This window comes from Squalius cephalus, assembly GCF_949319135.1.
Source record: "Squalius cephalus genome assembly, chromosome: 21".
Taxonomy (NCBI): Eukaryota; Metazoa; Chordata; class Actinopteri; order Cypriniformes; family Leuciscidae; genus Squalius; species Squalius cephalus.
The window spans coordinates 27,840,864-27,868,682 of NC_137142.1; the positions used below are offsets into that span (position 1 = coordinate 27,840,864).

The window sequence follows — 27,819 nt, forward strand, 5'->3', positions numbered from 1 at the left end:
GCTCGAGCGTATTGTGAGATGGTGTCGCAGGAGGGCGTACAGTAGCTATACCTGTGACGAGTGACGAGTCTCGCGCGCGGGCACGCTCAGCACAGAGACTATCACAGCTGAGTTCATTCTGCGCCTCTGCTCTTTCTTACGTTACTCGGCTTTACAGTAACTACTAGCCGACTTTCCTGCGTTTTTGGACGGTTTGTGACGAAAGGCATTTCAGTAAGTAGACCACTTTGATACTATACACTTTTTCTTTTTGTGATATTTGTTGTCGATAATACACGTCTGTACCTTAATGGTGAGCTTCGCACGAAAGTGAAGTTCTTTCCGACAGATCAGTATGAAGTCTATGTTACATGTTGTTGAGTGAAGACAACATCATAAGACGACACGAAAAAGCTGAAAATTATCATTTCACACAGACGAAATACCAACGTATGGCAAGCCGCCTTAACATTTATTACTTAAAAATAATTGTTTTACTAGTGCTTAATTATTATCAAGAAATCCAGTTTCACCCTTTTCTGTTTTAGGCTACTAGTATTCAATTAGTCACTAATGCTTATTTGTTTAATACCAGTCACAAATCCCAGTAGTGACAAGTAGCCTAACTATTTTCTATTTTTTGTAACTACTCAAATATTTACTAGCATTGTAGTCTTCCTAATACTACTTGGACAGACACTAATAAGTATTTATTAGACAATACTGGGTATTCAAATTGTTATTAATATTTTATTCTTGCTAGTTAGGTTTTTGATTGAACTACCAGTCTGACTCAAACTTTATTTATAAAGCATTTTCGACACCACAATATGGAAACCAAAGTGCTACAGAAAAAAAAAAAAAAAACTTAGAGCCAATAAAACATATACCACACAACAACAAACAGCAAATTCCTAAACATTTTCAAATGCTAATGAAAACAGTTGAGATTTTAGCGCACTCTGAAATACACTAATAATAACTAAAACACTTAACTGGTGAGATAAAAATGTTACTGTAACATTCAGGATATATACTAATTTCTCATAAAGTTCTAATACACTAGAAACTATTGGGGTATATATATTTATATTGGTAACTATAATAAATAAGTAATGGTAAAACTAAAATATGTGCCAAGTGCAACCATCTCCACCGAATTTGCTATTTGTTACCAGTAAAAATGTAATACTCACTTGTAAGTATTAGGGCTGAACGATTTTGGAAAATAATCTAATTGCGATTAGTTTTACCAATATTGCGATTGCGATTTAATATGCGATTATTTTTTTAAGCTCTTTATCTTTTCTATTATTTCAACAAAAACAAGCAATACATCATTGTAAAATAGGATGGGAATCTTTAGGCACCTCATGAGCCGATCAAAATTTTTTCTAATTAATTAATCTTATTAATAAAACTTAAATTATTTATAATTATAAGTACTTTTAAAAAGAAATACACATTAAAAAACTAAATAATACAACTATATGTTAAGAATTTTAACTAATATAGCTTCAAATCATAAAAGCAAATAAAATAAAAACATTAAAAACATTACAAGCAATAAACAAAGAGTGCTTTCAGTATTTAAGGGTAGCTGTCTAAACGTTTTCATCTCTTTTGAATTATATTATGTTGTGGTTTGTCCTGTCTGTTAAAATAACTGACTGCGTTTACATTTATTTCTCGTCATAAAAGCATTTTGAGATGCAAGTACATTTAACTACGTAGACAGAGTCGCTCACAGCCGCATGCTCAAGCGCTCTTCGCTAAGCGCGCGTGAGTATTTGAAACTGAAAGCAGCTTCTGTCGGTGATTTTCATATTTTTAATATATAAGCCAACTGCATTCAAAAAGACATATGATGCCTTCGTAGAGCATTTGTAAGGAAAATACCGGCGGGCGAGACTACAAGAGTAACAAGCAAAGCACGCGTGACGCGTATCTTATAGCGCATCTTGTGCAATGCAGCCCGCGAATGTCCTTGTAATTCACTTCAACTTCTCCGAACTTTATGAAAGATTATTTTTCGGAAGGTTCGAGTGGTGTCGTGTGTGTGCGTGTGTGTGTGTCCGTGTGAGACAGAGGAATTAGAAGCAAGCAGAATATGGTTGTTTATAAAGCACACGCAGCGTCATCACGTATCTGTGTTTAAAACCAAGCTCAGATTCTGAAATGATCTGAATAGATACAAAATCGTTGGAGAGAATCTATAACACAATATCACATAAATTAAACAAACTGTTCTTTCCTGTAGCCTATGCCAGGTCTATATGCGTAGCGTGCCAAGTTGATGCTTCCTCCGTAGTGCAGACTGCTTTATTTTCGCGTGTCACGTGACCAAAGTTTAATCGCAGCTTTTGCGGTTAGAAAATCGCGTTTCATCATATCGCGATATTATCGCAAATGCAATTAATCGTTCAGCCCTAGTAAGTATTGGTAAGTGACTAGTGGTAAAGTATTAAGAGCTGGCAAATGGTTGCAAGTATACGTACTACAAGAGAAAGCAGAATAGGAAAAAGCTACACTTGGAAAACGTACTAGTAGGAAGTGAATAGTTACGCTAGTAACATAAAAATAGATTTATGTATCGCTTTTAGCGATAAATAGTTTATTTCTGGGAATACATGTGAGAATAGCTTGCCATACAATGTAAAAAAATTCTGACAAAGAGCAGTTCATTAAAAGTTAACCATTAAACTGTGTTAAAGGGCATATGACTGAGAGATAGGCTTCTTCAGGCTACTGGTACGTGATGTGAAAGCGTGCCAGAAGATGTGGACATGTCTGCGTTTATTCAGATTAATGCGCAAAGTATTACTCACCTGACAGTGAGAATTTCCTGGGCAGTTTTTATGGCACAAACACATTTAACTGTCCAATTTAAATGGCATCTGGGAGAAAAAAAAAGTCTTTTAGTGACACACCAGTAGCAGAATGTACTTGTCAAGAATATAACCAAATTGAAATATCTAATAATTGCTTCAGAAATATAAAAACACATAATTGACATAATTCAAAAAGTCTTTAGCGTTTAATGCTGAATCTTATGCTGAAGCATTGCTGAACTTGTGCTGTCTTACATATTACGATTTTAAATCAACAAAGTTTAAAGCTGCATCATTTTACACAGATGCAAAGCAGCATCAGAGCCGTCACTGAGACTATAGGGGCTGATGTGGGTCAAAGCTGCATTTTTACTATGACATTTATGTGATATTGTTTCTGAATTTGAGGCAGATACAGAGCTGCTCAGATCAGCTATAACTCAGCTGTGCAAAGAAGCCTTTAGAGATGGATTTGTTGCATACTGCCATATGATTTTTCTTCTCTATTAACTGCTTTTTATAGTTCAACAGAATGTCTTTTTTATTCTCAGCTGAAAAAGAGACAGTCCCTCATGTGATTCAGCATCCGGTCAATGACCCAGTGTACAATCGGGCACTATCATTGCTTATCCTCATGGTCTTATGCATGCAAGAATAACGTTTTTGTAAAAGACGGCTTTCATAATCATGCGATTCTCATTCATAAGCCAAACATTGATTTAGTTAATAATATCTTAGGCTAGCTTCATTGGTCTGCCATCCTCTATGAAAAGTTGATTTATTTATTTACTTTCTTCGTTCAATGCCTTGTGCTAGAATATTGATGGATCATGTTTCAGTGACGATGTACTAGATGGCGGATGTGCTGTCGAATTTCTGTGGAAGATTATTAGGCAGATTTGTAGACACTCAAAAGGCCTTCAGCTGGTCTGCTGTTTTAGACTGCTAAGGGTCTGTAAATTAAGAAATGCAGTGTTTAAATGTCAAAATTTTGGTTATGCATTCACTCACAAAGACCCTGCAGGTCATGGAAAATAGCATGTCGTTGTCATCCGATTACGTTCATGAAATCATGATGTGAAGTTAGTGTGCTTGTCGGTGCTGCTCTCTTTTTAGAGGGACTCGGATGTAAATGCGCTCGAAGTGATTGACAGCTGTTTAAAGATGCATGAATCTTTAAGTCTCATGCAGTCACTATTGAGCTGAGCTGCTTGCAGAAACAGAGCTATCGTTTTCTCTCTGCAGCTGCTCAATTCTTTTCACTTGATTCGGTCCATCCTACAGCCTGATACCATGTACCCTGTTGTACAACTCAACACTTTATTTTTAAATGAACTTGCAGCTGATTTTATATTGTTTCGAATTGGCTTTGGCCCATCTCTGCTGCTCTGTAGCAGAATAAGAAATAGCAGTGTGTGTTTGACTGATCTCTTTCTGTCTGATGCGACCACACAGCATAAGACCACTGTGCTGAGCTGTGGGCTACAGTGGACGCCAATTAATATGCTTTCATTTGCTTTTTTATGGCGTTAGTGCTAAGAGATTTTCCTCTGGGAAGATCTTGCTCCTTGTATGCCTGACCTATTCTATCTTTCTTTCTTCATAGTTCTCATTCTCTCTAGGACATCTGAATTGGCAGAATAATAATACTGCTGATGGTTGTGTAGTTATAATCCTGTAATGGATTTCATTCATAAACCTCTTACACTTGAACTGGATTCTAGTTTTGGACCAAAGTATTTTTCAATCCACACTGTTCTCTGAGCATTTCAGCAGAAAAGTTATTTGATTCCTGAAACATTCAGTGATATTTAATACCACATTCTGTTATATCTGCTAATGCTTTGTTGACATAAATCAGCCCCTGGAGGAATTTTTCCACAGACCTTTCAAAGCATATTTTTGTGATGAAAAATCATTTCTTTATTAAAATCAATTATTTTTCCTAAACGATTTGAGCAAACTATGGATATGGCCTAAAAAAAGAGACTTTTTAATGAATGTATAAATTATATTACAACATTTAAACTATTTACATTTATTTAAATGTTACTTCAGCACCAAATCAGCATATTAGAATGATTTCTGTGGTGACATTGAAGACTGGAGTAATGATGCTGAAAATTCAGCTTTGCCATCAGGAATAAATTATGCTGATACGATGAACTTCTCTGGCACAGTGCTGCTGATTCCCGTGCTATAGCAGGTGTGAATTCAAGCACATCTGTGCAGTTATGTTTGAGAGAGTTTTGTTTTGTGTGTTTCATTTAAACAGAGAGGAAAGGAGTGAAATAGTTTTGAATGAACAAGAATACTGAGGCCTAGAAAGCCTCTGGGAATGTTCTTTCTGAAGTGGAGATAGAGGGAAAAGAAAACAGTGCTCATCTGGTGCGTAAGCTTGTTTAATGGAATGAGGGAGAGAGAGTGTGTTTATCTGAGAGAGGGGGAAAAGTCTGGAGTGTTTACAGAAGAGAGGGATTGAGTGTGTTAGAGTAGTGGGCGAAGGGAGGCGAACAGTTGGATGCTCAGGCCACTGTCCTCCTAAATCACATCAGACTGAGTGTGTGTTTGTGTGTCTGTGACACAATGACTATTCCTTTTTAAGTAACAACCATGTCCTTACAGGTCAGTAACAACCTAATGAACCAACAGTAGGAAGGATAGTTAACCATGCCAATATGGAGAAAAATCTTTTAGAACTAAAGAGGTTAATAGTAGTTTTGATAGATATGTTTATTAAATTGATGTTCGGACATTAGATCCAGTGATCCATAACTCAAGTGGTATTAGTGACTTTCAAAAAGTAGTTTTATTCTATTCTGAGTTGAGCAACATTTAGTACTACACGTCATCTCGATGACCCCTATTACTGGGTGCTTACGGCACTTCATAATTTACTGACGTTAACTTGGATTATTCCTCGTTTAAAAAAAACAAAATGGTAATGGTCAGATATGATGGCCTGAATCCTAACTGAAAATGTTCATAAATAACTTTTTTGCAAGAATGAGGCAAGGAGCACAATTGAGCAGACACAACTTTTTCTAGTATTTTAAAGGGGTGGTTGAATATGATTTCACTTTTCTAACTTTAGTTAGTGTGTAATGCTGTTTGAGCATAAAGGACATCTGCAAAGTTACAACGCTCAAAGCTCAAAGCAAAGGGAGATATTTCCTTTTAAAGAAATTGCTTTTTAAGGGCTAAAACAAACGGCTGGTAAGGACTACACAACACCTAAAATTGACATAAACCCCGCCCCCGGAACGCGATTTATAGATTATCAAGACAGAATATGCTAATCAATGACTAGAAGATTACTACACATAAGCTACATAAATTCACCAACTAACTTTTCAGAAATGTTGTCTACATGTCACTTCTTCTTGAGTCTTTCTGACTTCGGTTTGAACATAAAAGGCTAAAAGTGTTTGAAATGTTCAGTGCATGTCTGTGTGAGATAAAAGGACACAAGCTCTTGAAGCTCCTCCCTCTGTGCTGGGAGCAGAAGCTTATTTGCAGACACAAAAACGGTGCGTTTTTGCTCACCCTCAAAAAGTGACAACTTTAACATGCTGTATAAAAATATCTGTGGGGTATTTTGAGTTAAAACTTCACATACACACTCTGGGGACATCAAAGACTTATTTTACATTTTGTGAATAGGGCATTATACCACCCCTTTAAACATAAATGGAAGATTTGAAATGGGCATGTAATTTGACAATTCATTTGGATTTAGTTGAGGTTTCTTAATGAGAGGCTTAATAACTGCCAGGTTGAAGGGTCTTGGGACATGACCTAGAGATAAAAACGTATTAATAATATTGAGAAGAGGCTTTTTTGCTGTAGGTAACAACTCTTTCAGTAATTTAGTCGGTATTTGATCTAATAAACATGTTGTTGGTTTAGATGCAATGGTAAGTTTATTTAGCTCTTCCTGTCCGATAGTTGAAAAGCACTGTAATTGTTCTTAAGGGGCAATAATGAGGCTGAATCATAAAACGCTGCCAAAGATCGTACAATTGTTTTTCCTGATGCTTTCGATTTTCTCATTGAAGAAATTCACAAAGTCATTATTACCAAAGTCCCTTTAAGGCAAGTCATTTCACTCGGTGGCCATCTTTAAAACACCTCTCGGGCATGCAAGTGCAGCTCCTATCTCTTTGAATGGGGAAACATCAAATTCTCCAAAACTGCTTTCGAATAAATTTCATATTTGAAATGACCAATGAAATCTTGCAACAACTGTCTCATAAATTTTGTTTATACACGCTCGAATCATGACAGAAAACAACATTTTTAAGGCTGGATTAAGCTAATGTGCATGCACAGTGGAAGCTCGTGTCTGACTGTTTATAGGAACCGGAGGTGCAGTGATATGATGTCTTTACCAATCGCCAATTGGCTCTTATTTAGAAGGCGGGACTTATTCCGCCATATTGAGCGTTGCACTTTTCCCCATTCAAAACAATACGAGTGGCTAATCTTGTCTTATTCTATAGTCTTTGGAGTATAACTACAAACTGTGTTGGAATATTCAGTTCAGGTGACGTTAACTTATGTAGTTAGCTCCTAATATCTCCCGCGCACACAGTTTATTGCAGTATTCTCATGAACTCTGAACATGAAAACTCTAGAGCATTTCCAGACTAAGCCACTCTGCTTTTGATGCAAGGTGAGAGAAGTCAGAGATGAGCTCTGGTTGAGTTTGTGATATTTGGATAAAGTCATGGCTCTTTTGGATTAGGACTCACACTATTCAGTTGTCATACTTTAATCACTGGTTTATTATTCTACACAGTCACCTCAGACTGAGCTCAGGATTAAAGGCCTGAAAGGTCGGTGTCATTGGACGCGGTGATGCATCCAATAAAGCCTTTGATCTTCGTTTGACGTGTCTCTGGGTGTCCATGTGCTTTGTGCATGTGCCACTCAGGCTTTTTTATATTTGAAAAGAAGAGTTCATTTCTATTAAGGTAACCTTTTAGTGCCACAGGGTGCACTGGTTTCCTTTTAACATGCCCACGTTCCTTTGTTCCATGCAAACATGAGAATCTTGATAGTAAGTTGTCCTTAGGCGATATGGGCAGGGAACCACAGTTGAATTGTGTTATTTAAGAAACCTGATTTAACTACAGCGTCAGTGCACACGCTTTACCTGATCACCTGTCAGCTTAACTATGACATCAGCACTGACTAGTCATTTTAACCATCTTGTTTTTTTCTTGTTTTGCAGAGTGATTGCTTGAGGGAAGGACAGCTGTTCTACTTTTTAGATAAGAGTAAAACAACAGCATTTGTGCACACCTGAGGAAAGGGTCTTCAGAGACGGCGTGAGTGACTTCCTGCTCCCTTCTAAGGGGGTGGGCGGTGGTCTTGTGGTACTGACCCCTCCTGGTCAGACTGAAGATGATGACCCATAGTGCATGGCTGCTGTTCCTGCTGTTGCTGTGTATTGTGTCCACTCTATGGGGTTATCCCTTCAGACCCCCGCTAGACCTGGATGTGACCCCCAGAACTACGGTCTTCTCCAACGGTATGATACAAATGGTGTTTTCTATTTTAAAAAAAATGCTTAGCGAGAAACTGCGCGTTGCATTTATATTCTGAGTTTGAATATGGATTGAATTTGGTCTTGTAATATCACTGTCTTACTACATTAGTACTTTTATATTAGTAAAATGACTGGCAGGCAATGGAGGAAAGCCTTGTTTTAGCCCTCCAGGTGGGTGTTCCTATACGTCTGTCATGTCATGTCATGTGAAAACTATTAGTTAAATATGACAATCATTCATTACCATGGTAAATATCAAAGTGTAATCATTTATGTGTCCATTAGAATCACTGTAACATGGTACTACTGTGGCACTGCAGTACTTTTCAGCACAGTTAGGCTAATTTTCAAGTAAATAAAAATGGGTGCTTAGGCAGATGCAGTGAATCGGCTGTGTGGTTACATGAGGGGGAGTGGGTTCAGGGACTGTTTACAACTATGCACTTAATCATTCAGATGTAAGCAAGAGCTCTATCACAGCCGTTTAGATGACTCGCTGCTTGCCAGCTTGAATTTTGTATCTCTCTTCGCTGTTGAACAATAAAACCGCTTTCTCTCACATCTGTGAAGCAGAAATGCAGGAGAGAAGGCACAATAAGTCAACCTAAGGTTTCCTTTATCGCCTTCGTTTAGTTACACAATCGCAGAGATGTCAGAGGACTGAGAGACTTGAGGCCTGTGTTGAGTGTAAAAACATTGAGAGAGCAGCAGGTTCACTCTCCAAGACTCGTCCTACCTTTTCCTGCCAGGTCAGTGACCTAGAGGGGGAGCGTTGCAGCAGATTTTCAGTGCAGAAGACGATTACAAATAGTGTTGGAGGATTATATTTGCATTAAGTTACAAACTACGTTAAACATGTGGAAAGCAACATATTATTTACTATTTACAACCATAATTGAAACTCTCTTCCAGTACAATAATGCTGTGCTTTGTTGATGTTGAGTTATGTGTTGTGAACAAGTTAGTTGCTTAAAAAATCTCTTGAGTTCAAAACATACTTACTTCCAAACTAATCAATTATGCATTCATAATCAGTTGCTCATTAATGCTACACTGTTATTTTAGTATCATTGAGATACTATAGGTTTTAATAATATTTTGAATGATTTTTTATTTTTCCTATTTTAATTTTAAAGTTTTAGTTTTAGTCTGTGTTTCAGACATTATTATTTCTTTGTATTTTATAAAAAAAATCTCTATTTAGTTTATATACATTTTTATCGGTTTTACTTCTTTTAGTACATCGACTAAATGAAAATGAGCAATGTTGCTTTGAAAACCTGCTTGAAATAAAACGTTTTTGTTTTAATTAACTATAATTTAACCCTGATTTGTACTTTTGTGCCATTATGGTGTGTAGCCCCGCCCACAGTGAAATTTAATTGGTCCAAAATCTTACTCCATATAGCTGTATAAAAACAGCTAAAGTTTTGATTGGTTGCAGTTGTCTTGTGTCAAGCAGTGTGCAACTTCACTGTGTACACATTTATTATATTTTTATTGAAATACAATTTTAGGGTATAAACATGACCCATTACTTTGCGTGGTGAGAAGCAGCTGAGAGGGAAGTGCACTAAGAAAAAAGCAGGTTGGAGTGGCTGGAGCCTCGCAGGACCATAATCCATCCCTGTATACATCAGTCTGACAGATCTTTTCATCAAAGTACTTAGCAGCTTCTACTGCATTTACAGAAACCAATGGGCTCATCTCTCCTCATCATTTCATCAAGCCTCCCTGTGCAGGCATGAGCTCAGATTATCACTGTGAGTGGAAAATGAGATATCAATTAATCTGAGTTCATATCAAACCCCTGCTCAGCAACAGGCAAGAGATGAAAGTGTGTAAGAAGGAATACATTAAACTTTAGCGTTCTTGGATCACTTGGTTCCCTAAACCCACTTAAACCCACACTTAAGGACTGTAAGACCCATAATGCATATAATTTAATACTTACGACTGATCATGCCCAGACACGCTGAGTCAGAGACAGTTGCGTTAAGTCGGTGTTCACAGTCGGTTTTTAAAATCTGCTCCAGTCGTTGGAAAAAGTCTGTAAGCGTGTTTAGTTCAGTCTTGGAATGTTTCAGCTGGTCGTTAAGTGTGTCCCTGGCATAAGTGAGATAAGACATGACCAAAGGAAAACAAATACCTTTTAAAACTCTAGAATGCATAAAGCGGGTCAAATTGACCCGGAAGGCTATGTTTTAAAAATTATTTTATCTATAAAATAATTGATTTCAGATTTCGTGTATTCCTCAAAAAACTTGTTTCTGACACATATGAAAAAATGTCATTTTCATATTTTTTGGTCATAGGATGGAAAGAAATTCAATTTGTGTATCACTACCCCAAGACAAGTCAAAATGACCTCTATTCATTCATTTCTTAGTCTTTTTTTTATGCGTTTTTGTCAAAAATAGTGTGTGTTTGTCTGTTGTGAGATATATATTGCCTAAAATATTTTTTTCAATCGAAATCTCAATATTTTCTTCGTCAAATATTTGTATATTATGACCATTAAAGTGTAAAATTGGTATATAAAAGTTTCATACATAGCCGTGTCTCAATCATAACAATCTGTGCTCTCTTTCCTCCAACATATAATAATTAAGTTTAAGTTTATTAAGTTTATCTTGGGAAAATATAAGAATTTTTATCAAATAACACATTGAAAGATGTTCTATGACTGTTTATTGTTATTATTGTTGTATTTATTTATTGTTTTGTTTGTAAAGATGTGTTAAATTATTGTATACTATTCATTTTCAAGTATTATTATTTTATGATTATTTTACATTTAGTTACTTTTGAGTTTACAGTGAATATACTGTTTATGCTAATATGGTATAAATATTTCATACCAATTTTTTTTTTGTAAGCACTATGTACAGCTAGTCTGTCATTATTGCAAATTAAACCCTTCATGTTGATGCAAGATCATTAAATTTAACATACAAACATTTAATTTGGACTGTATGTCTCAGGAACCCCAAAGCAGATACAAAGTCAGTATCCTGCACCTCTAAAACCAATGATTACTTCTCTGAGGCTGCTTAATCATTAATGAGTTCAGAGAGCTCTGTACTTTAGTTTATACCTAGTAACCCTCAGAGACATGAGAGAGAGAGAGAGAGATAGTGACAGGCTACCTGAGGGAGGACAGTGTAAATTATATTTACACTGTATGTATTGTAGCCTACTCCTCAAAGACACACTGAGCACACTCATTATGCTTCTGTCAAATATCAAAGCTCACACTGCTGTGAAACTGCATGATATGACTGGTTGAAACATGACGGTGAACACCGTGTTCCTCGCTGGTTCTCGGGAGACCTTCATTTGTTTATTTAGCAAATACACACGTCTCTCTCTCACAACACATGCACAAGGCCTCTGGGACGACAGTCTGAATCATGTTGTGGATGTCATATTGATTTGTTAATTAGTTAACCTTTACAGTTCAGGAGACAGAGGGAGGCGTGTGTGTGTGTGTGTGTGTGTGTGTGTGTGTGTGCAGAGCGCAGACTGGATGGGAGTGTCTTAAGTAAATGTACTTCTGTAATGTCAGTTGTTAAGGTCTGATGTTATTCATTGCATATTCACCACATGGCTAGCTGCATGTTGACATCCCCTTCTAACTGACAGGTTCGGTTAGGCCCTTAATTTCAGTGAAGACAGATTTTAATGTTACAGTTTACAGTGATATTCTAGAGAATTTTTGAGCTTCCAACTTTGTGGCCAGAGTTTGGTGAGGGCCTGTTTCTCTTTTCATTATAACAAGATCTACTGGAAAAGAAGAGTGATTTTAGAGTGGATCAACCCTCTATTAATGCTGATGGTTGATCAGAACGTTCAGAAGAACAGCATTAATGAATACTTGCTGAAGTATTAATTTTTTTTTTTTATCTTACTGACCCCAAACTTTTGAACACTAGTGTATATCGTGAGTTTCTTGTTAGCAATGTTGTGTACTGCAGTGGTTGACAAATAAAATATGCTACAGTCAGATGGCGTTTCTTATAGTGGGTGAGTCATTTTGGTCGGCTGCTGCCTCACCTTACCTGTCACAATGGTTGGATTATACTTCATCCAGAGAACAAGAAATGCTAGTATTGTTCTCTGTTGCTTCATTGTTACACCACAGTGGATCTTATACCAGACTGAAATACATCTGGTAAAAGCAGGAGAGTGTATCAGTTGTCATAGTTCTGAGATTCATCACTATATGTTTGATTCTTAAAAATATCTGCTATGGTGGTTGCATTGAACAATAATGTCAGAGGGTTATACCATGGTATTGAATGGTTTCATATACCTGTGTATATAAATGCAAGGGAGTTGTAACATCATCCGTTTCACCACATCAAACAGACTCTATTATGTTTTTAGAGTTGTTAGTCTGTTTTATGTATTTAGTCTATTCATTTGGTCTTTATTTTGAATTTCTTATAAGTGTATAATTTTATGAAAATAGGGGGGGCTACTTCTACGACTACTATCTACTGTGTAAACATTGTTACAGCTAGCATTTTCTATTAGCGAACAACAGCACTCGGTTACACTTTATTTTAGGGTGTCATTGTTATAGTGTAATATATATGTATATATTATAAAAAAATATATATTTAAGTACTGAGTAATTGTAATTAACACGTACTTTAGGGTTAGGATAGGATTAGGGTTTGGTTGAGGGTAAGTTGCATGTAATTATGCATAATTTACTGTTATTACTAGTAATTACATTTAACATACTGTATGTAACAAGTACTTATAAAGTCCTGTGCAGCATTCTTTGTACTTGGCATTCAGTTACACAATTTAGCGAAATTTCTTTGATTTTTGAACAGTTGTTGAACAATATGGGAATTTTTATGGGTTTACGACCCAAAACATTACCATTGTATTTCTATATAAAACAATAGTATTAACATGGTATCATGTCCAAAAAGATATGGTAAAAAACTAATTTATAAGCAGTGTTAGGTAAGTTACTCTAAAAAGGTAATTAATTACTAGCTACTTATTACATCTTCAACAGTGTAGATTGCTGTACTAATTACTCTCTCTAAAAAGTATTGCATTACTATTTACTTTCTAAATCCCATATCAACCTCCACCAGCTGAACAATGCTTGAAACCGGTCTTTTAATTATTTTAAATAAGTAATGTAAAATTGCATAAATTATTATTGGACTGTATTTAAAGGGAGAAGGTTACATTAAAAATGTTACATTTTGATGTTAAATCCACTAATATTTTAAATAGATTTGTTCTATACAGTATGTTTTTCAATTACATCAGACTGTAACTGTAATTAAATTAGAGAAAGGTTAAGAGTAATCCCTTACTTTACTTTTTCAAGGGAAACACTGTTTATAAGTTGAGCTACACTGATAATCCCAAACTTTATGTTGATAGAACTTTATGGAGGTTGAGGCCAAAACTCATTTCCACTGAATAAACTCATTGTCTGTCTGTTTAATTTGCCAATGTTTCAGTGATCTACATCAGTTCCTTGTAAGATCTCATGACCATGGTGAACAGACAACCATTTGTACAGCTTTAAAGTCTTGAGACGCTCTATTCAAGCATTTAGGAAAACAAGTAATTCCGGTTTGGGGAAATAATAGTGTTCTTCCACTCTGCACTACCATGTGCCTGAAAATGACAAGCACTTGTGTGGTTTGTGTCTGCGTAATAGCAAGCCTGTAGACTGCTGTCAGTCAGGTTGCTGGTCTGGTTAGGAAAGGCGTTGCTTAATGCTGGGACGGTGCCATTTTTACACATCTCTTGACATTTGTTTGAAGTTCAAAGCTGCTCTGCTCACCCCAGCGCGGGAATATTGTGGAGGTCTCTGTGCTGTGCTCACGTAAACCTTGGTTGTGTTTGGATAACCTTGGCTTGTAATTCGTTTACCATTTTGAACTTCTGTTTGTGTAGAAACTGGTGCCTAGTGGCAAAGTACAACCTAAATGTGATGTGTCTGTCAGTATGACAACGTTCAATATGTGTAATGCGTTTTGTGACCAGACATATTGTGCATTGCTACACTAATAATTTGTGAAACTCTCAGCTCAGTTGGGCTCCGTGGGTTTGAGGTTGCCATTATGCTTCTCCAGGCTAACACTGCCCACTGAAGAGTGGCGATATAATATCCTGGAGGACTGTGGAAAACACATTTTGTAATCTGATAGTGAATGTCTGAGTGAATCAATCTGTTCTATTAACATTGTTGGCTCTGTTATGGGGGTTGGAGGTGAAGATACTAAAAGGAGAGATGACAGCAATTGGAAAAGACCACAGAGTAGATCATTCTTCTATTTAACTTTGAGCCAGCGGATTAGACTCATAGCTTTTCTTCAGGTTCAAGAAATTGGTTTGATAAATTAAATCTTCCAGTCTAATGACCTCTTGCCCACTAATTATTATTGTATAATTCTATGACTGTTCGGCAGAAGCAGAGTTTTGAAGCAAGGCCATAAGCACCATTGAAGGGAACAGTATTCAGAGTAATGGTTATGTTTTTTCAATTGTTGATTTTTAAATTGCCATTCACCCCAAGAGGTCAAATTTTAATCTGGTTAACATTGTCAAAATCCCTGTAAGGTAAGTAATTTGATGGCTATATTCATAATGCTATTTATGAATCAAAGTACAGCCCTTGAATAAGGAAAACCTGAAATCTATAGGTTGTGAAATTAATCTGAGGGAGCATTGAGCCAAGGTGGAGCTGTTGGGTCAGTGGACTGAGGTGGAGTCCGGGGCTCTTTGGTTGGAGGCAGAGAAAGTGGATCCTCACGAGGCTGGGGACTGGAAGACACGAGACGGATCCGCTGCAGGGGACCAACTGTGGATGAGTCCGAGGGACTGACAGGGACCAGCGGAGGAAGGGCTGATGAATTGGCTGGATTTGGTAGAGGAGGTTTGAGAGGGACGCAGGAAACTGGAGACACAGGAAACTCTGGGCTGGGCAGGACCAGCGGTAATAGGAGGTACAAGGGTATTACTTCCTCAAATAAATCCAAAAAAATTACCTCTAGGCTGGGTGGGGCTTCCATTCAAGTCCACAAGCTCCACTAGTACTCCCTCAGGGACAGGCGTTGTTGCAGTCTTGCTTACCTGGTCAGACGTGTCGATGGGCACAGGCTCCGGGCGGTGGAGTTCTGCTGTAGCTGACTGGCCTCTGGGTCTGGAGTGGGACTTGAGTCCTCCGCCGGGCCGATGGTGAATGCCGAAGTAATGTTCACCAGTACCCACTCCACACATGCGGCCAAGTTGTCACTGGGACCGCTCCCTGGAAGGCATACCCTGGACCACTCGAGAGGTAAAACACGCAGAGCAAGCGGTCCGGATAGTGCGTTTGGCACGCCAACTCCAAAAAGTCCCTGGTATATGGTTCCTGGGAGTGGTCTTTCTGCTCCAGGCATAAAAGCTGGACAGTGGGGAGGTCCGTGGTGACGAGAGGTAGAAAAGAAAAGACACTGCAAAAATGATCACTGTATTGGTCCTGTCTTCTGTTACGTGTGGCTGTATAAAGCGCATGAAGACAAAGGCAAGGAAAACTTAGGAAACAGAATAATGCAACCACATAAACACTGACAAGACTGGACAAACGAGTCAACAAAACAGGGACTAAACAAGGGAACTAATGAGATAATTAGTGAACAATATGAAACTGAAACAGACTTGGAAACTAGGTCACACAGAAAAAGCAGGGATAACCAAAACAAAAATGAAACATAGCAGACATGTTACATTTGATAACAATATTTTTGTTTCTCAACCCATGCAATTTTTTTGGGCGATTTCAGATAATGCTGATGTGCATTCAAAAGTAAACAAACTGGCGAATGGCTCTCCTAACGTTAACTGTAAAGGCCTGTTGTCACCCACAAAGAACGTTAACTATATATAAACAATAACTATATTAGCATCCACATAATGGATAATAACGTTCTGTTTGTTATAAGCGCATTCTGCAGTACCACTTTAAATGCTCAAACGCGTCAAAATCAGGTGGAATCTGATTGGCTGTCAATGTTTTAATCATTCATCAGCTGAAAAAATATAGTTCTGAAAGTGATTCCTATAAAATCATTCCTCTGAGTAAGTATGGATGTGGTGTGGACTTCCCTATTCTCAGAATCAGAGTGATAATTAATATTATAGAATAGTTATCATCGTCCTTGTTGTGAAGTTGTTTGTCAAGAATTGAGTTGCTGATGGTTTGAATGTATTTGATAAAGACGTTTTGGTCGTAAATAATATAATTTGTTTGTTTGATGTTAATACACGTAAAATCTCAGAGTAGGTTATCATTTCTACCACAATCCACCTACACAGTCAGACACAAAAATAGAAGAGTGAATGAATGGGACAGCTTAAGCATTAGAGATAAGTTTAATTAAGTGTACTGAGCATGTGTGTGTGAGCAGGAAGCATTGAGGAAATGCAGACGATTCTGCATGTTAGCGAAACACAGCAGTGCTATGTCAGCAGGGAGTCACAGGGCACAGCCACTTTAAATGCTCAAACGTGTCAAAATCAGGTGGAATCTGATTGGCTGTCAATGTTTTTATCATTCATCAGCTGAAAAAATGTAGTTCTAAAAGTGATTCCTATAAAATCATTCCTCTGAGTAAGTATGGATGTGGTGTGGACTTCCCTATTCTCAGAATCAGAGTGATTATTAATATTATAGAATAGTTATCATCGTCCTTGTTGTGAAGTTGTTTGTCAAGAATTGAGTTGCTGATGGTTTGAATGTATTTGATAAAGACGTTTTGGTCGTAAATAATATAATTTGTTTGTTTGATGTTAATACACGTAAAATCTCAGAGTAGGTTATCATTTCTACCACAATCAACCTACACAGTCAGACACAAAAATAGAAGAGTGAATGAATGGGACAGCTTAAGCATTAGAAAGAAGTTTAATTAAGTGTATTGAGCATGTGTGTGTGAGCAGGAAGCATTGAGGAAATGCAGACGATTCTGCATGTTAGTGAAACACAGCAGTGCTATGTCAGCAGGGAGTCACAGGGCACCTTAATTAGCCTCTCTTTTTCTGTGCATCTCTACTTCCGTCTGTCTCTCTTACGCTGTGCCTGTGGCCGGCTCCCATCTTTCTCTCCATAGCTGTATTTGTCAGCTCTGCTGTCATTGTAATGCTCTGGGTCGTCAGCCAAATCTGGCTGTGCTGCATAACCTGTCCTGTCCCTGCATGCAGTTCTGCTGCCTACACACGAATGAGATGTGTGTCCTGTGTGTTGATTCTCTACAGCGTGTGGTGTTATTTTTGCAGTGCACATACCGAACACCATGTGTCGTGAAAACAACATCACAGTAGTGCGATACACAACAAGCAGTTGTGCAAACAAGGAATCAGGAATGTGCGTGTGTGTGTGTGTGTGTGTGTGTGTGTGTGTGTGTGTGTATTACCTCACCTTTATGTTTAAAGGGCGTTCTACCTCCTACACTTATGGAATGAGTGATTGTCTTTTACTAATATTGGTGTCTTAACTGGTGTTATGCATGTTCATTTGTGAATGATGGGGACACACACAGTACCCACAGCATGCATCCCTCAAGATTAATTAAAGATTTGGAAAAGCAAAGCTGAAGTTGAGTGACAATAAGTCAAACATGGTCTCACTGACACAGGAAACAGCTCGTCTTCTCAACCCCAAGCACCCACAGATCTTACTGAAGTGTTTACAGATCCCTTTTATGGATAAAATATTTCTTTAACTGGTATGTCCTGTGTGTTTCAGGGCTGTTGGGCTGCAGGCGCTTCAGAGGCTTGACGCTGAATTACAGTTTATTGCTGCTGGAGGAGGAGACAGGCATGTTGTACGTGGGAGCTAGAGGGGCTTTATATGCCCTGCAGGCTAGTGACATCTCCAGCAGCTCTCCGCAGACCGTATGTACCCACAAACACATCAGCACTTCATTACAGAGCTTGCCAGACAAAACTGTATTGATATTCCTGAAATATCCTATTTTTATTCCTCTTCCCCTCTAAAATATTCTGTAATTAATTCATCAAAAACTGCTTAAGATGCAGACTGCATTCAAACATTATGTGAATAATTTCAGTGTTGCCATCTATTTTTGGTTTATGCGAACTTTATACTTTTTGAGTAATGTAGAAATTTGAAAATCTCCTGGGAATGTACATTGCTAGTGGCCTTTCAAACATGATATGGAACAAAATGCACTTCTTGAGCTATATTTTAAAAGTATGTTAAGTTGATGCTTTGTCAAAGACAACCTTCTAGAGCAGTGGTTCTCAACCAGGGGGCCTCAAGATGACTTAAATGATTTACACAAATTCAAGACAAAACAACCATTAAAATAAACCATTAAAATATTTTAATTCAACCCCTCAAAAAAAAAAAAAAGAAAAGAAAAAAAAGCTGGATATGTCTTGACCTTCTAGACATGGAAATGAAATTTATTAATGAAATGAAAATTATTAAAATCAAACTCCATAGACCTTTTGGGTGCAATTCTAAGGGGAAAATGCAGAACATTGAGTTTATATCTCACAATTCAGATTTTTTTTAAAATGATATCTTACAGTTCTGAGAAGAAAAATAAGAATTGCAAGATATAAACTCAATATTCTGCTTTTCTCCTCAGAATTGCGAGTTTATATCCCACAATTCTAAGTATTTCCTTCTCAGAATTGATATATAAACTCGCAACTGCAAGAAAAAAGTTGGAATTATGAAATAAAAATGTTATAGGTTTAAATATGTCATGCTGTAACTATAGGGCTAATACATTATGTACTGCATATGTGAATATAATGTAGATTAAGTGAAGTGAAGTATGGTAACCCATACTCGGAATTTGTCCTCTGCATTTAACCCATCCAAGTTAGTGCACAAACATTAGGAGCAGTGAGAAGTGAACACTTCACTACTCAAGGGCACCTCAAGTCTTTTCCTGCCGGTACTGAGAATCAAACCCGCGAGTCAGCGACCTTCGGGTTACAAGTCCGACTGTCTAACCAATAGGCCCAAACTGCACAAGCTATTCTGTACTGTGTTTAAAATAAAAAAAAGAATTATAAAAAATTCCTTGACATCACGGATACTATGACATCACTGTGATATTTGCATGTTGATTTGTGATTGGTCTTGTTTCTTTTTTATCTGCATACCGAATTTCTTTCTTCTTTTTTTTCTTACATAATATTGGTGCATGAGCGCTGCAAAGGAGAACAGAAGTCAAATTATGTGTTGCAGTATCCTACACTTAAAGGGATAGTTACTTACCCTCATGTTGTTCCTAACCTGTACAACTTTCTTTCTTTTTTGGAACACAAAAGAAGATATTTTGAAGAATGTTGATGACCAAACAGTTTTGGTGACCATGGACTTCCATTGCATTTTTTGTCCATACACTGGGAGTCAGTGGGAACCAAAACTGTTTAGTTACTAACATTCTCATTTTTGGGTGGACTATCTCTTTAAAACTTACAAATGGTTTATTTTTTTATAATTTATAAATTCCTTTCCTCCTGAGAATAGATTCCTTAGATTTTTTTTCACTGTGTTCCACTTCCAACTAATGCACAGAAGGTTAATGTGAGAGTTGTTTGCAAACACCAGTTAGTACAATTTGGCACTGCAACCTAGAGCAGGAAGTTGTTTGGCCAGGAAAACACAGTCTTGACATTTCAAGAATTCTTGTTAATCTTTTACTTGGACAGATTGACTGGGAGGCATCAGACGAGCAGAAGCAACAATGCTTGAACAAAGGGAAAGATAACAAGGTGAGTCAAGATCTCCATCCATTGTGTTCTCATCTCTAGTACATATACTGATGTAGACTTCCTCATCCTAACAGACGGAGTGTTACAACCACATACGATTCCTGCAGAGGTTCAACAGCACACACTTGTACACTTGTGGTACACATGCTTTCAGCCCTCTTTGTGCATACATAGTAAGTAACTGTAAAGTCACTTAACACCCAGAACTCTTACTTTAAGATGAGAACCTTCACATTTAGGATTGTCTTAATATTTTTGTTGCGTTTTTCAGGATGCGAGGGAGTTTAAAATCTCGTCAGCCTTCGAGGAGGGTCGAGAGAAATGTCCATATGACCCTACCAAAGGCTACACTGGCCTGCTAATTGGTATGGCATCAATTAATAAGCAAAATACATTTCGTCCTTGGATATTAATAATATTAAAATCTTAAAGATATTAAGCTAAACATTCTTGAGCTATATTTTGGCCCTCTGTTTCCCTTAGATCAGCAGATGTACACAGCATCTCAGTATGAGTTCCGGAGCTTTCCAGATATACGACGCAACTCTCCGAATCCCACATTGAAAACAGAAGAGGCTCCAACTCAGTGGCTACAGGGTGGGTCTACTGCAGCACATTTTATTAGTAAAATATTTCATCCCTCACCATCAACATTACCGTATGTTTGGATCTCTCAAGTCATAGTAGGTTAATAATATTTGGACTTTTAACAGTACAGTGGCGTCCACAAGTCTTGAGTCCACCGTTTGAACTGGGAAATAATCAAAGTTGTAGAATGATTTTAAAAATGTAAAACAAAGAAAATTTGGAAAATATTTAAAATTTTGGATTATATTAGGTCACTAATATAAACTAAGTCAAAAATGAAATTTTAAATGCAAATATAATATAATCATATATTATATAGATGTAGCAAGGTTAGATTTTGTGGGAAGGAGGAGGCGGGAACCGGCGAACGTTTCACAGTTTTTAATAAAATAAATAAACAAATACAAAACGAAAGTAAAGGTGTAGTGTAGTTACTTTAGTATAATAATAAAAAAGATTTACTTTTAACTAAGCATTTTAATGTGCAGCATTGCAGTATATTTTTATTTCACTTGTCAGAATTGTGGCGTGATGTACTAACAGCAATCTACTGTCATGTCCCACACAGAAGCTGATTTTGTGGGCTCAGCGTTGGTGAATGAGAGTGTGAGCAGCTCAGTGGGAGACGACGATAAGATTTACTTCTTCTTCACTGAGAAGAGTCAAGATCTCAGTCCATACTTCAGTCACAGCAGAGTAGCACGGGTCGCACGTGTGTGCAAGGTACGAGACTACAGAGGAACTCTTCACTCCACCCGTCACTGTACCTTTTCTTTTTCATGTGACTCTAAATTCAATCATTTAATTGAATTCTTACAATTAGTAGGTGTAAATCCAGATTGTGGTAAATATGCTTTGCATAGTAAAGTGGAACAAATGGTTGAGAGTTTAATCTCTTCCACACGGGATGGAACAAATGTTTTATTCTCTCCACAAAATAATAATACAGATGGTAAGACATGGTTCTCGCATTTAATTTGTTCAGAGACATCCATTGCCTTGCCCTGAAAAATAACACACATACACAAAAGTTATTCACAAATCTGTTTTTAAGTGCTAAACTGTTCACAGCATTGTAAGGGTTCTGTCTTAAAAATGCTCCTTTATTTGTAATGTGGCTTTCTACAGGTTTTCTAACAGGGTTTTACAGCAGTGTGGTTGCCAGGCATTTCTCTCTTTCTCTCGGTGGCTCCCTTCCCACGAGACTTGCCTCTCTGTCTCGCTTCTCAACCCATCAGTCTAGCTCTACACATTCAGATCAAAGTGCCAATTGAACATGTCTGCAATTTCACATTTTTTCAAGACTGCTACTCTACAGTGTTTATTTACCATCCAATCTAGCTGTCTAACATCTAGCTGTTAGCATACGAGATGTAAATTGTGAGTGTATTTGAGTTCAGCTGACATTATTGTGAAATTAGACATTACCACAGAATTAAGTTGTATTTTTCTTTATGGGGGATGCATGTGGATTCAACTTTTCTTTAAAATGGGTTAAATCCTTTTTACGATAATATAGGCTACTACATATCATAGAGTACACTAAATATACAACAAAAGTCTATAATTTGATACTTTAATGAAATAATCAATTTGTTTTTCAGTTTTTAAATCAGTCGTACAATTTTTATTTTACAATTGCCCCTGACCTCCCAGCTGTGATACATTTTTGTAAAGTAGCCACCAGCAAACTGCTAGCAGCTGTCATTCATATCAACTTTTACCCAAATAACCTGCACTGTCATTTAAATGTTTGAGGATTGTTTTTGAAAAAAAGTCCCATATGCTCATCAAGGCTACATTTATTTGATGAAAAAAAAAAAAAACAGTAACATTTGAAATATAATTAATTATTTTTGTGGAAATATGTTTTCAGGATTTTTTGATGAACAGAAAGTTCAAAAGAACAGCATTTATTTAAAATAAAAATCTTTTTTTAACATCATAAATGTCACATACTGTCACTTTTGACACTTTATGAATAAATGAAATCGTATTGACTGTGTACATAATAGTAGCTTAGATAACATAGACTGAATTACACTGTATTCAAGTGGATTGAGTCCGGGGCTGGTGAAGTGTGTTAAGCAGGCTGAGGATTGAGGGTAAAAGCAGTTCTCTGTGGCAGTTCACACAGCAGGGTCACATTAATGAGTAGATTATTGTTCATTATCCACATAGTAGTGGGGCTGAGTGCTGTTAATACACACTAACTGACATTGAGCTGGGAGGAAAGACATAATTAAGGATAGTAACTCCGTTGTTGTGAGTAACTAACTGTCTGTAAAAAGTCTCAATAAAAGCTTTCAGTTTCTTCATACTGGTGTAGACTAGGCACATCCTTATTTTGAGTTCCTTGGTCAACATATTCCTGTTTGAAAATCTAGTCCTAACCCTATCCATAACTTATCCCTAAAATCAGAGGGAAATTATAGGTGAATAACACCTGATTGTGAGCCTAAACTTTCCTGATTTGGTTGAATGGACTGTTTTTCCAGGATCAACTAAGATGTTGATCCAGGAATATGTTGTACTTGGCGAAATCAAATTCTGCATAGGTTATAAATCACTAGAAATCATATTATTTTTTAAATCTCCAAAAAGATCTGCAGTGGATTATTGTAAAGTGCCAATGTTTTGTGCTCTGGTTTCATATCACCATACATCTGCTTCTGAATATCACCAGTTGAGAAGATGGCATCATGAATCAACAGTCAAAAGCCTTTTTTTCCCACAGTGAATTAAAGGTCATTACATTATAATGTCAGTGTTATTACTGAAAACTTAGTACTGGAGAAACCAAGAATTGTTAAGAGGCTTTGGGTCCCGTCAAAGTCATTCCTCCATGAAGATTTATTTTCCTCTTTGGAGGCAGCATGGAAAATTCACTTTATCCCCCTGACATGATGGGGGATTCCTTTACATGCAAAAACCCCCATCCAATTTAGTGCATTTCCTTTTCCCACAGTCACACTGATAATAATGTTTGCTTCCAACAGCCATGCCAATAACCAGTGATCCATGTTAAAAATAAGTTATAGGCTTTCTTCAGCTGTTTTCGCAGCACACTTGAGTTTTTCTAATAGTGTTAAATTATAAAAGTTTATTTTATGTCACTAAGTGCGCCTAATGAAAATGATTTTTATTGTGTTTACGTTTACTGTTTACTTTTATTTGAAAGTGGCTTCATATGCTTAATGAATACATGTTAAATGTAGACCCTCTTTCAAAAGTTTAGGGATGGAAAGAAGTCACCAAGGCTGCATTTATTTGCTAAAAAAAACCATTTAAACAGTAATATTTAAAATGACTGTTTTCTATTTGAATATATTTTATAATGTAAGTTATTCCTGGCAAAGTTGAATTTTCAGCAGCCATTCTTCAGTGTCCAACTTTTGAATGGTGGTGTTGGCATACCTTCTGGAACCTGCTGTTGCATCTTATGATTTTCTTTCAGCTGTTTTCTGTTCTTCATCTTGTAGAGAGACAGAGGAGGTCTTCTCACGCTACAGAAGAAGTGGACCTCCTTCCTGAAGGCACGTCTGGCGTGTTCTTTACCGGACTATGAATTTCACTTCAACGTGTTGCGGAGTGTGTTTTTTCTGGAGGGCTCCAGCTCTCAGGACTCTGTTTTCTATGGCATATTTGGCCTGGAATGGTAAGATCACTTTTGTACAATCCTTCAATATCCGTTTTTCGCATAATGGGCTATTTATTTACTTGCTGTTTTGATGTCCATTACATTTGTTATCTGTCATGATGATCGCCTCTTCTTCTGGTTCTACTTCTCAGAAAGACTGGATCTTAGTGATCTGCAGTGGGTTCAAGCTCTTAAACTCTTAAATGAAAGCAAACCACCTTTCTTAAATGATCCTGGCAGTTGAGCATGGGAGCTTAAAGTGTTGTGTTGCCATACATGGCATGCAAATAACACCTCAGTCGATAATGATTAAAGGATTCTGCGAGGTAGCATCACGTCATTTTGCTGTGACTGTTGAGTTTGTTGAAATAGATTTTGTCTATTAGTAAGTTCATCTGTCAGCCTGGACACACTCTTTGCTTTGGCTCATTCTGGCCGTATACATCAAGTGAGGCGACAGTATTTACAGTCCACCAGGATCATCAGAATGAAAATCGCTGACACTTCCTCTGGCTGTCTGCAGCACAAAGCATGTTTTATTCATAAGCAGGTCACAATCTCTCAGGAGATCAGAAAATTTGCTCTGGACACGTATAGCCAGGCTTTGACTCGTCATTGATAAACCTGTAAAATCTTAAAAGTTGTTCTTTGAAGCTTGAGGGCCACATTTCTATTTTTGTTAGCATGAGAGTAAAGAATTTTCTTTTCAATTGTTTCCTTTCACACATATTTTCAGCACTAAACTGGTTATAGCACATAGGTCGCACGCGCGTTACGTCTGCCGTTGTGACTGACGTGACAGTTTTGACGCCCTGCTGAAACCAGAGGGGAGGTTCTGATGAGCTGCCAGGCAATCAATCTGTGGGTTGCGGCTGCCTGAGGCGCCAACCGCAAACATACGATTAACAGTGATGAATGACAGGACTGGATGAACCATAATGTCTTCTACGCTAGAAAATAATTAGGAAGCAGAAGAAGAGCGAGCAAAACAAGGACAGATAAATAAAATGAGAATGAGTGCGTCAGCTGAGCTCTGATGACCTGACCACACTGACCTCTGGCAGCGTAAGGTTGAACGACTGCTGTGTCACCATGTCATCAGCTTGGGTGTAAAGTTTACATTGACGTGGGTGTTTGTTTTCCTGAGTATTAGGCAAGTCTGAATCAGACATGGAATCTCCAGTAAAAGACCTTTTCTCTTAAAGGGATAGTTCACCCATAAATGAAAAATTTTCATTGTTTACATCATGGGTTCCCAATCCTGTTCCTGGAGATCTACCTACCTGCAGAGTTCAGATCCAACCCTGACACAACACAACTGTCTGTAATTATCAAGTAATCTTAATTAGCTGGTTTAGTTGTGTTTGATCAGGGTGGGATCTGAACTTTGCAGGAAGGTAGATCTCCAGGAACAGGATTGGGCATCATTTGATCATGTTGATGATTTTTTGTGGACTCAGGCTCCATAAAGGTAGATTTTATGTGCTATATACAGTTTTATAGACATTAAATCTTATAAATCATGTATCAAATAAACCCATTGATCTCTCAAGACAATCTTGAAATTTCGCTAAAAATCGCAAAGTAACATTACCCTGATGATACATTCAAATCAGCATAATTTGCAATGACTAGGCATATTTCAAGGCATAATGTCACATGAACTTTCCACAATATCCGACATTCGCGTGCGATTTTCACATTCTACTGTCACTTCTAATAAGTGCCCCTTCCTCTTTTTCTCAATAGGTTTGCACTGATCACTTGAGGAGCTTTGTCTATGTTCCTGTCTCGCCCCCTTCACCCACTCACTGTCATCCCTCACCTCTCTCACACACTTTTTAATAAATTTGTAATCTATTTTTCTTGTTTCCATGGTTACACAGTGGGCTTATGAGGGTTCTATGCTGACATGCCAAGACCTTGAGAAACAATGAGCGCAGCACAAGCTGAGAGGCTCTTCGGTTAATAAACCCAAGTGTACCAACTAGAAACTGGATCAGCTACAAAGCGCTCACACCTAGGCTGATTCACCACTTTCATGAATGCACCTTCTATTCACTAATTTTCTTTGTGCTCCCTTGAAATATATCCTAAAGAAATGGCTGAGTGTGGGTGTTCATAGTCCCAACGTTGGTTCAGGGTTTTACCTGACATCATGTAGTGTTGGATTTCTCTCCTTTGTACTACTTTGAAAGAATACTCACCAGTGCTTCTTTTTCAGGAAAAATGTAAAAGCATCCGCTATCTGCCAGTACTCCATTTCGGATATCCAATGGGCCTTTGAGGGGCCTTACATGGAGAGCAAAGAAGACTCCAGCTCTAAATGGGCACAGTACACAGGGAAAGTGCCAGAACCTCGACCCGGCTCGGTAAGGCCTATACAGGATTACAGCTATACTGATCCCCTGTTTCATCTTACACTGGCCTGATTATCCTCATCCCTGAAACTCTGCCTGCCTGCTGACTCTGATGGGGAAGCACAAGTCAGCACTTCACAGGTGGAGCTACTAAAGCTCTAACCGCTGTGCATGGTACAGGTAGAGCCTTGATCTAGTTTCATCCAGAAATCAGACGCTGATGAGCAATTTTATAGAGTGCACATGGAGAAAAGGGGTTTATTTCATCAAAGCTTTTGCCATGGAGATTAGCAGCAGGCAGAAAATCATTGCTGATTGGCTGCATTATGAATTTTGAATCTGTGACTGTGATATTTCTAATGAGTGAGTCTGAATGCGAGTGAGGGTTGATATTGCACCTTTAATTGATGTTTGCAAGTTTTCAGAAATGGAAAGAACAATTTTGGTTTTCCCTGGCCTATTTTAGGTTTTTGAAAAAGAAGCCTTTCCTATAAGATTTTCTTTGTGAACGCTTGGCAATTTCTGTCAGATAATTAAAATGACTGTTAAATTGTACATTTTCAGTCAAGAGACTGAGAAAAGCTGAATGTCCTACATTCTCGATGGGTTCTTGGAAATTAGTTGGTAATCCCACTGAGCAAGAAGAAGGGATAATTTCAGACCCTGCATTTTTGGTGTCTGCTAGCCTTTCAAGGATGTGAAAATATGGCTGCGTACAGTAATGACCAAAAGTGATGTCTGGTAAGGATATTTGTTTTTAACTCTTTTCCCACCAGCGTTTTTGAAAAAAGTTGCCAGTCATTGCCAGCATAATTGCATTATTATCAACATTTGAATGTGGGAGTTTAATAAAAAAGCAACATTTTGAGCCAAAAGGCTGAGAAAATCACATTTTTGTCAAAGGCTATGTCTGGATCGGATTCAGAATGATTATCAAAACATAAATGGAGTAGATCGAGTCCATCAACACCCCCAAAGCTTGCTCAGTCATATAGCTCATCCTGGGTCGACATTTCATTCAGTAACGTTAGACATCAGTTTTGATTTAATGTTGATGGTTGCATTATTTTACATATGCATATG

The 27,819-nt window shown here is 37.6% G+C and overlaps 1 protein-coding gene across 1 annotated transcript in view; it reads left to right on the forward strand.

The window, feature by feature from the left end:
- Positions 1 to 20: 20 nt before the first annotated feature.
- Positions 21 to 27,819, forward strand: part of sema4ga (sema domain, immunoglobulin domain (Ig), transmembrane domain (TM) and short cytoplasmic domain, (semaphorin) 4Ga) — a 32,340-nt gene continuing 4,541 nt past the window's right edge. Inside the window, exons 1-10 of the mRNA XM_079855306.1 lie at positions 21 to 213; positions 8,047 to 8,346; positions 18,137 to 18,285; positions 20,086 to 20,148; positions 20,223 to 20,321; positions 20,420 to 20,513; positions 20,632 to 20,745; positions 21,305 to 21,459; positions 24,219 to 24,394; positions 26,601 to 26,748. Coding sequence (XP_079711432.1) covers positions 8,220 to 8,346; positions 18,137 to 18,285; positions 20,086 to 20,148; positions 20,223 to 20,321; positions 20,420 to 20,513; positions 20,632 to 20,745; positions 21,305 to 21,459; positions 24,219 to 24,394; positions 26,601 to 26,748 — 1,125 coding nt within the window. The 5' untranslated portion in view covers positions 21 to 213; positions 8,047 to 8,219. The remainder of the gene's footprint in view (positions 214 to 8,046; positions 8,347 to 18,136; positions 18,286 to 20,085; positions 20,149 to 20,222; positions 20,322 to 20,419; positions 20,514 to 20,631; positions 20,746 to 21,304; positions 21,460 to 24,218; positions 24,395 to 26,600; positions 26,749 to 27,819) is intronic.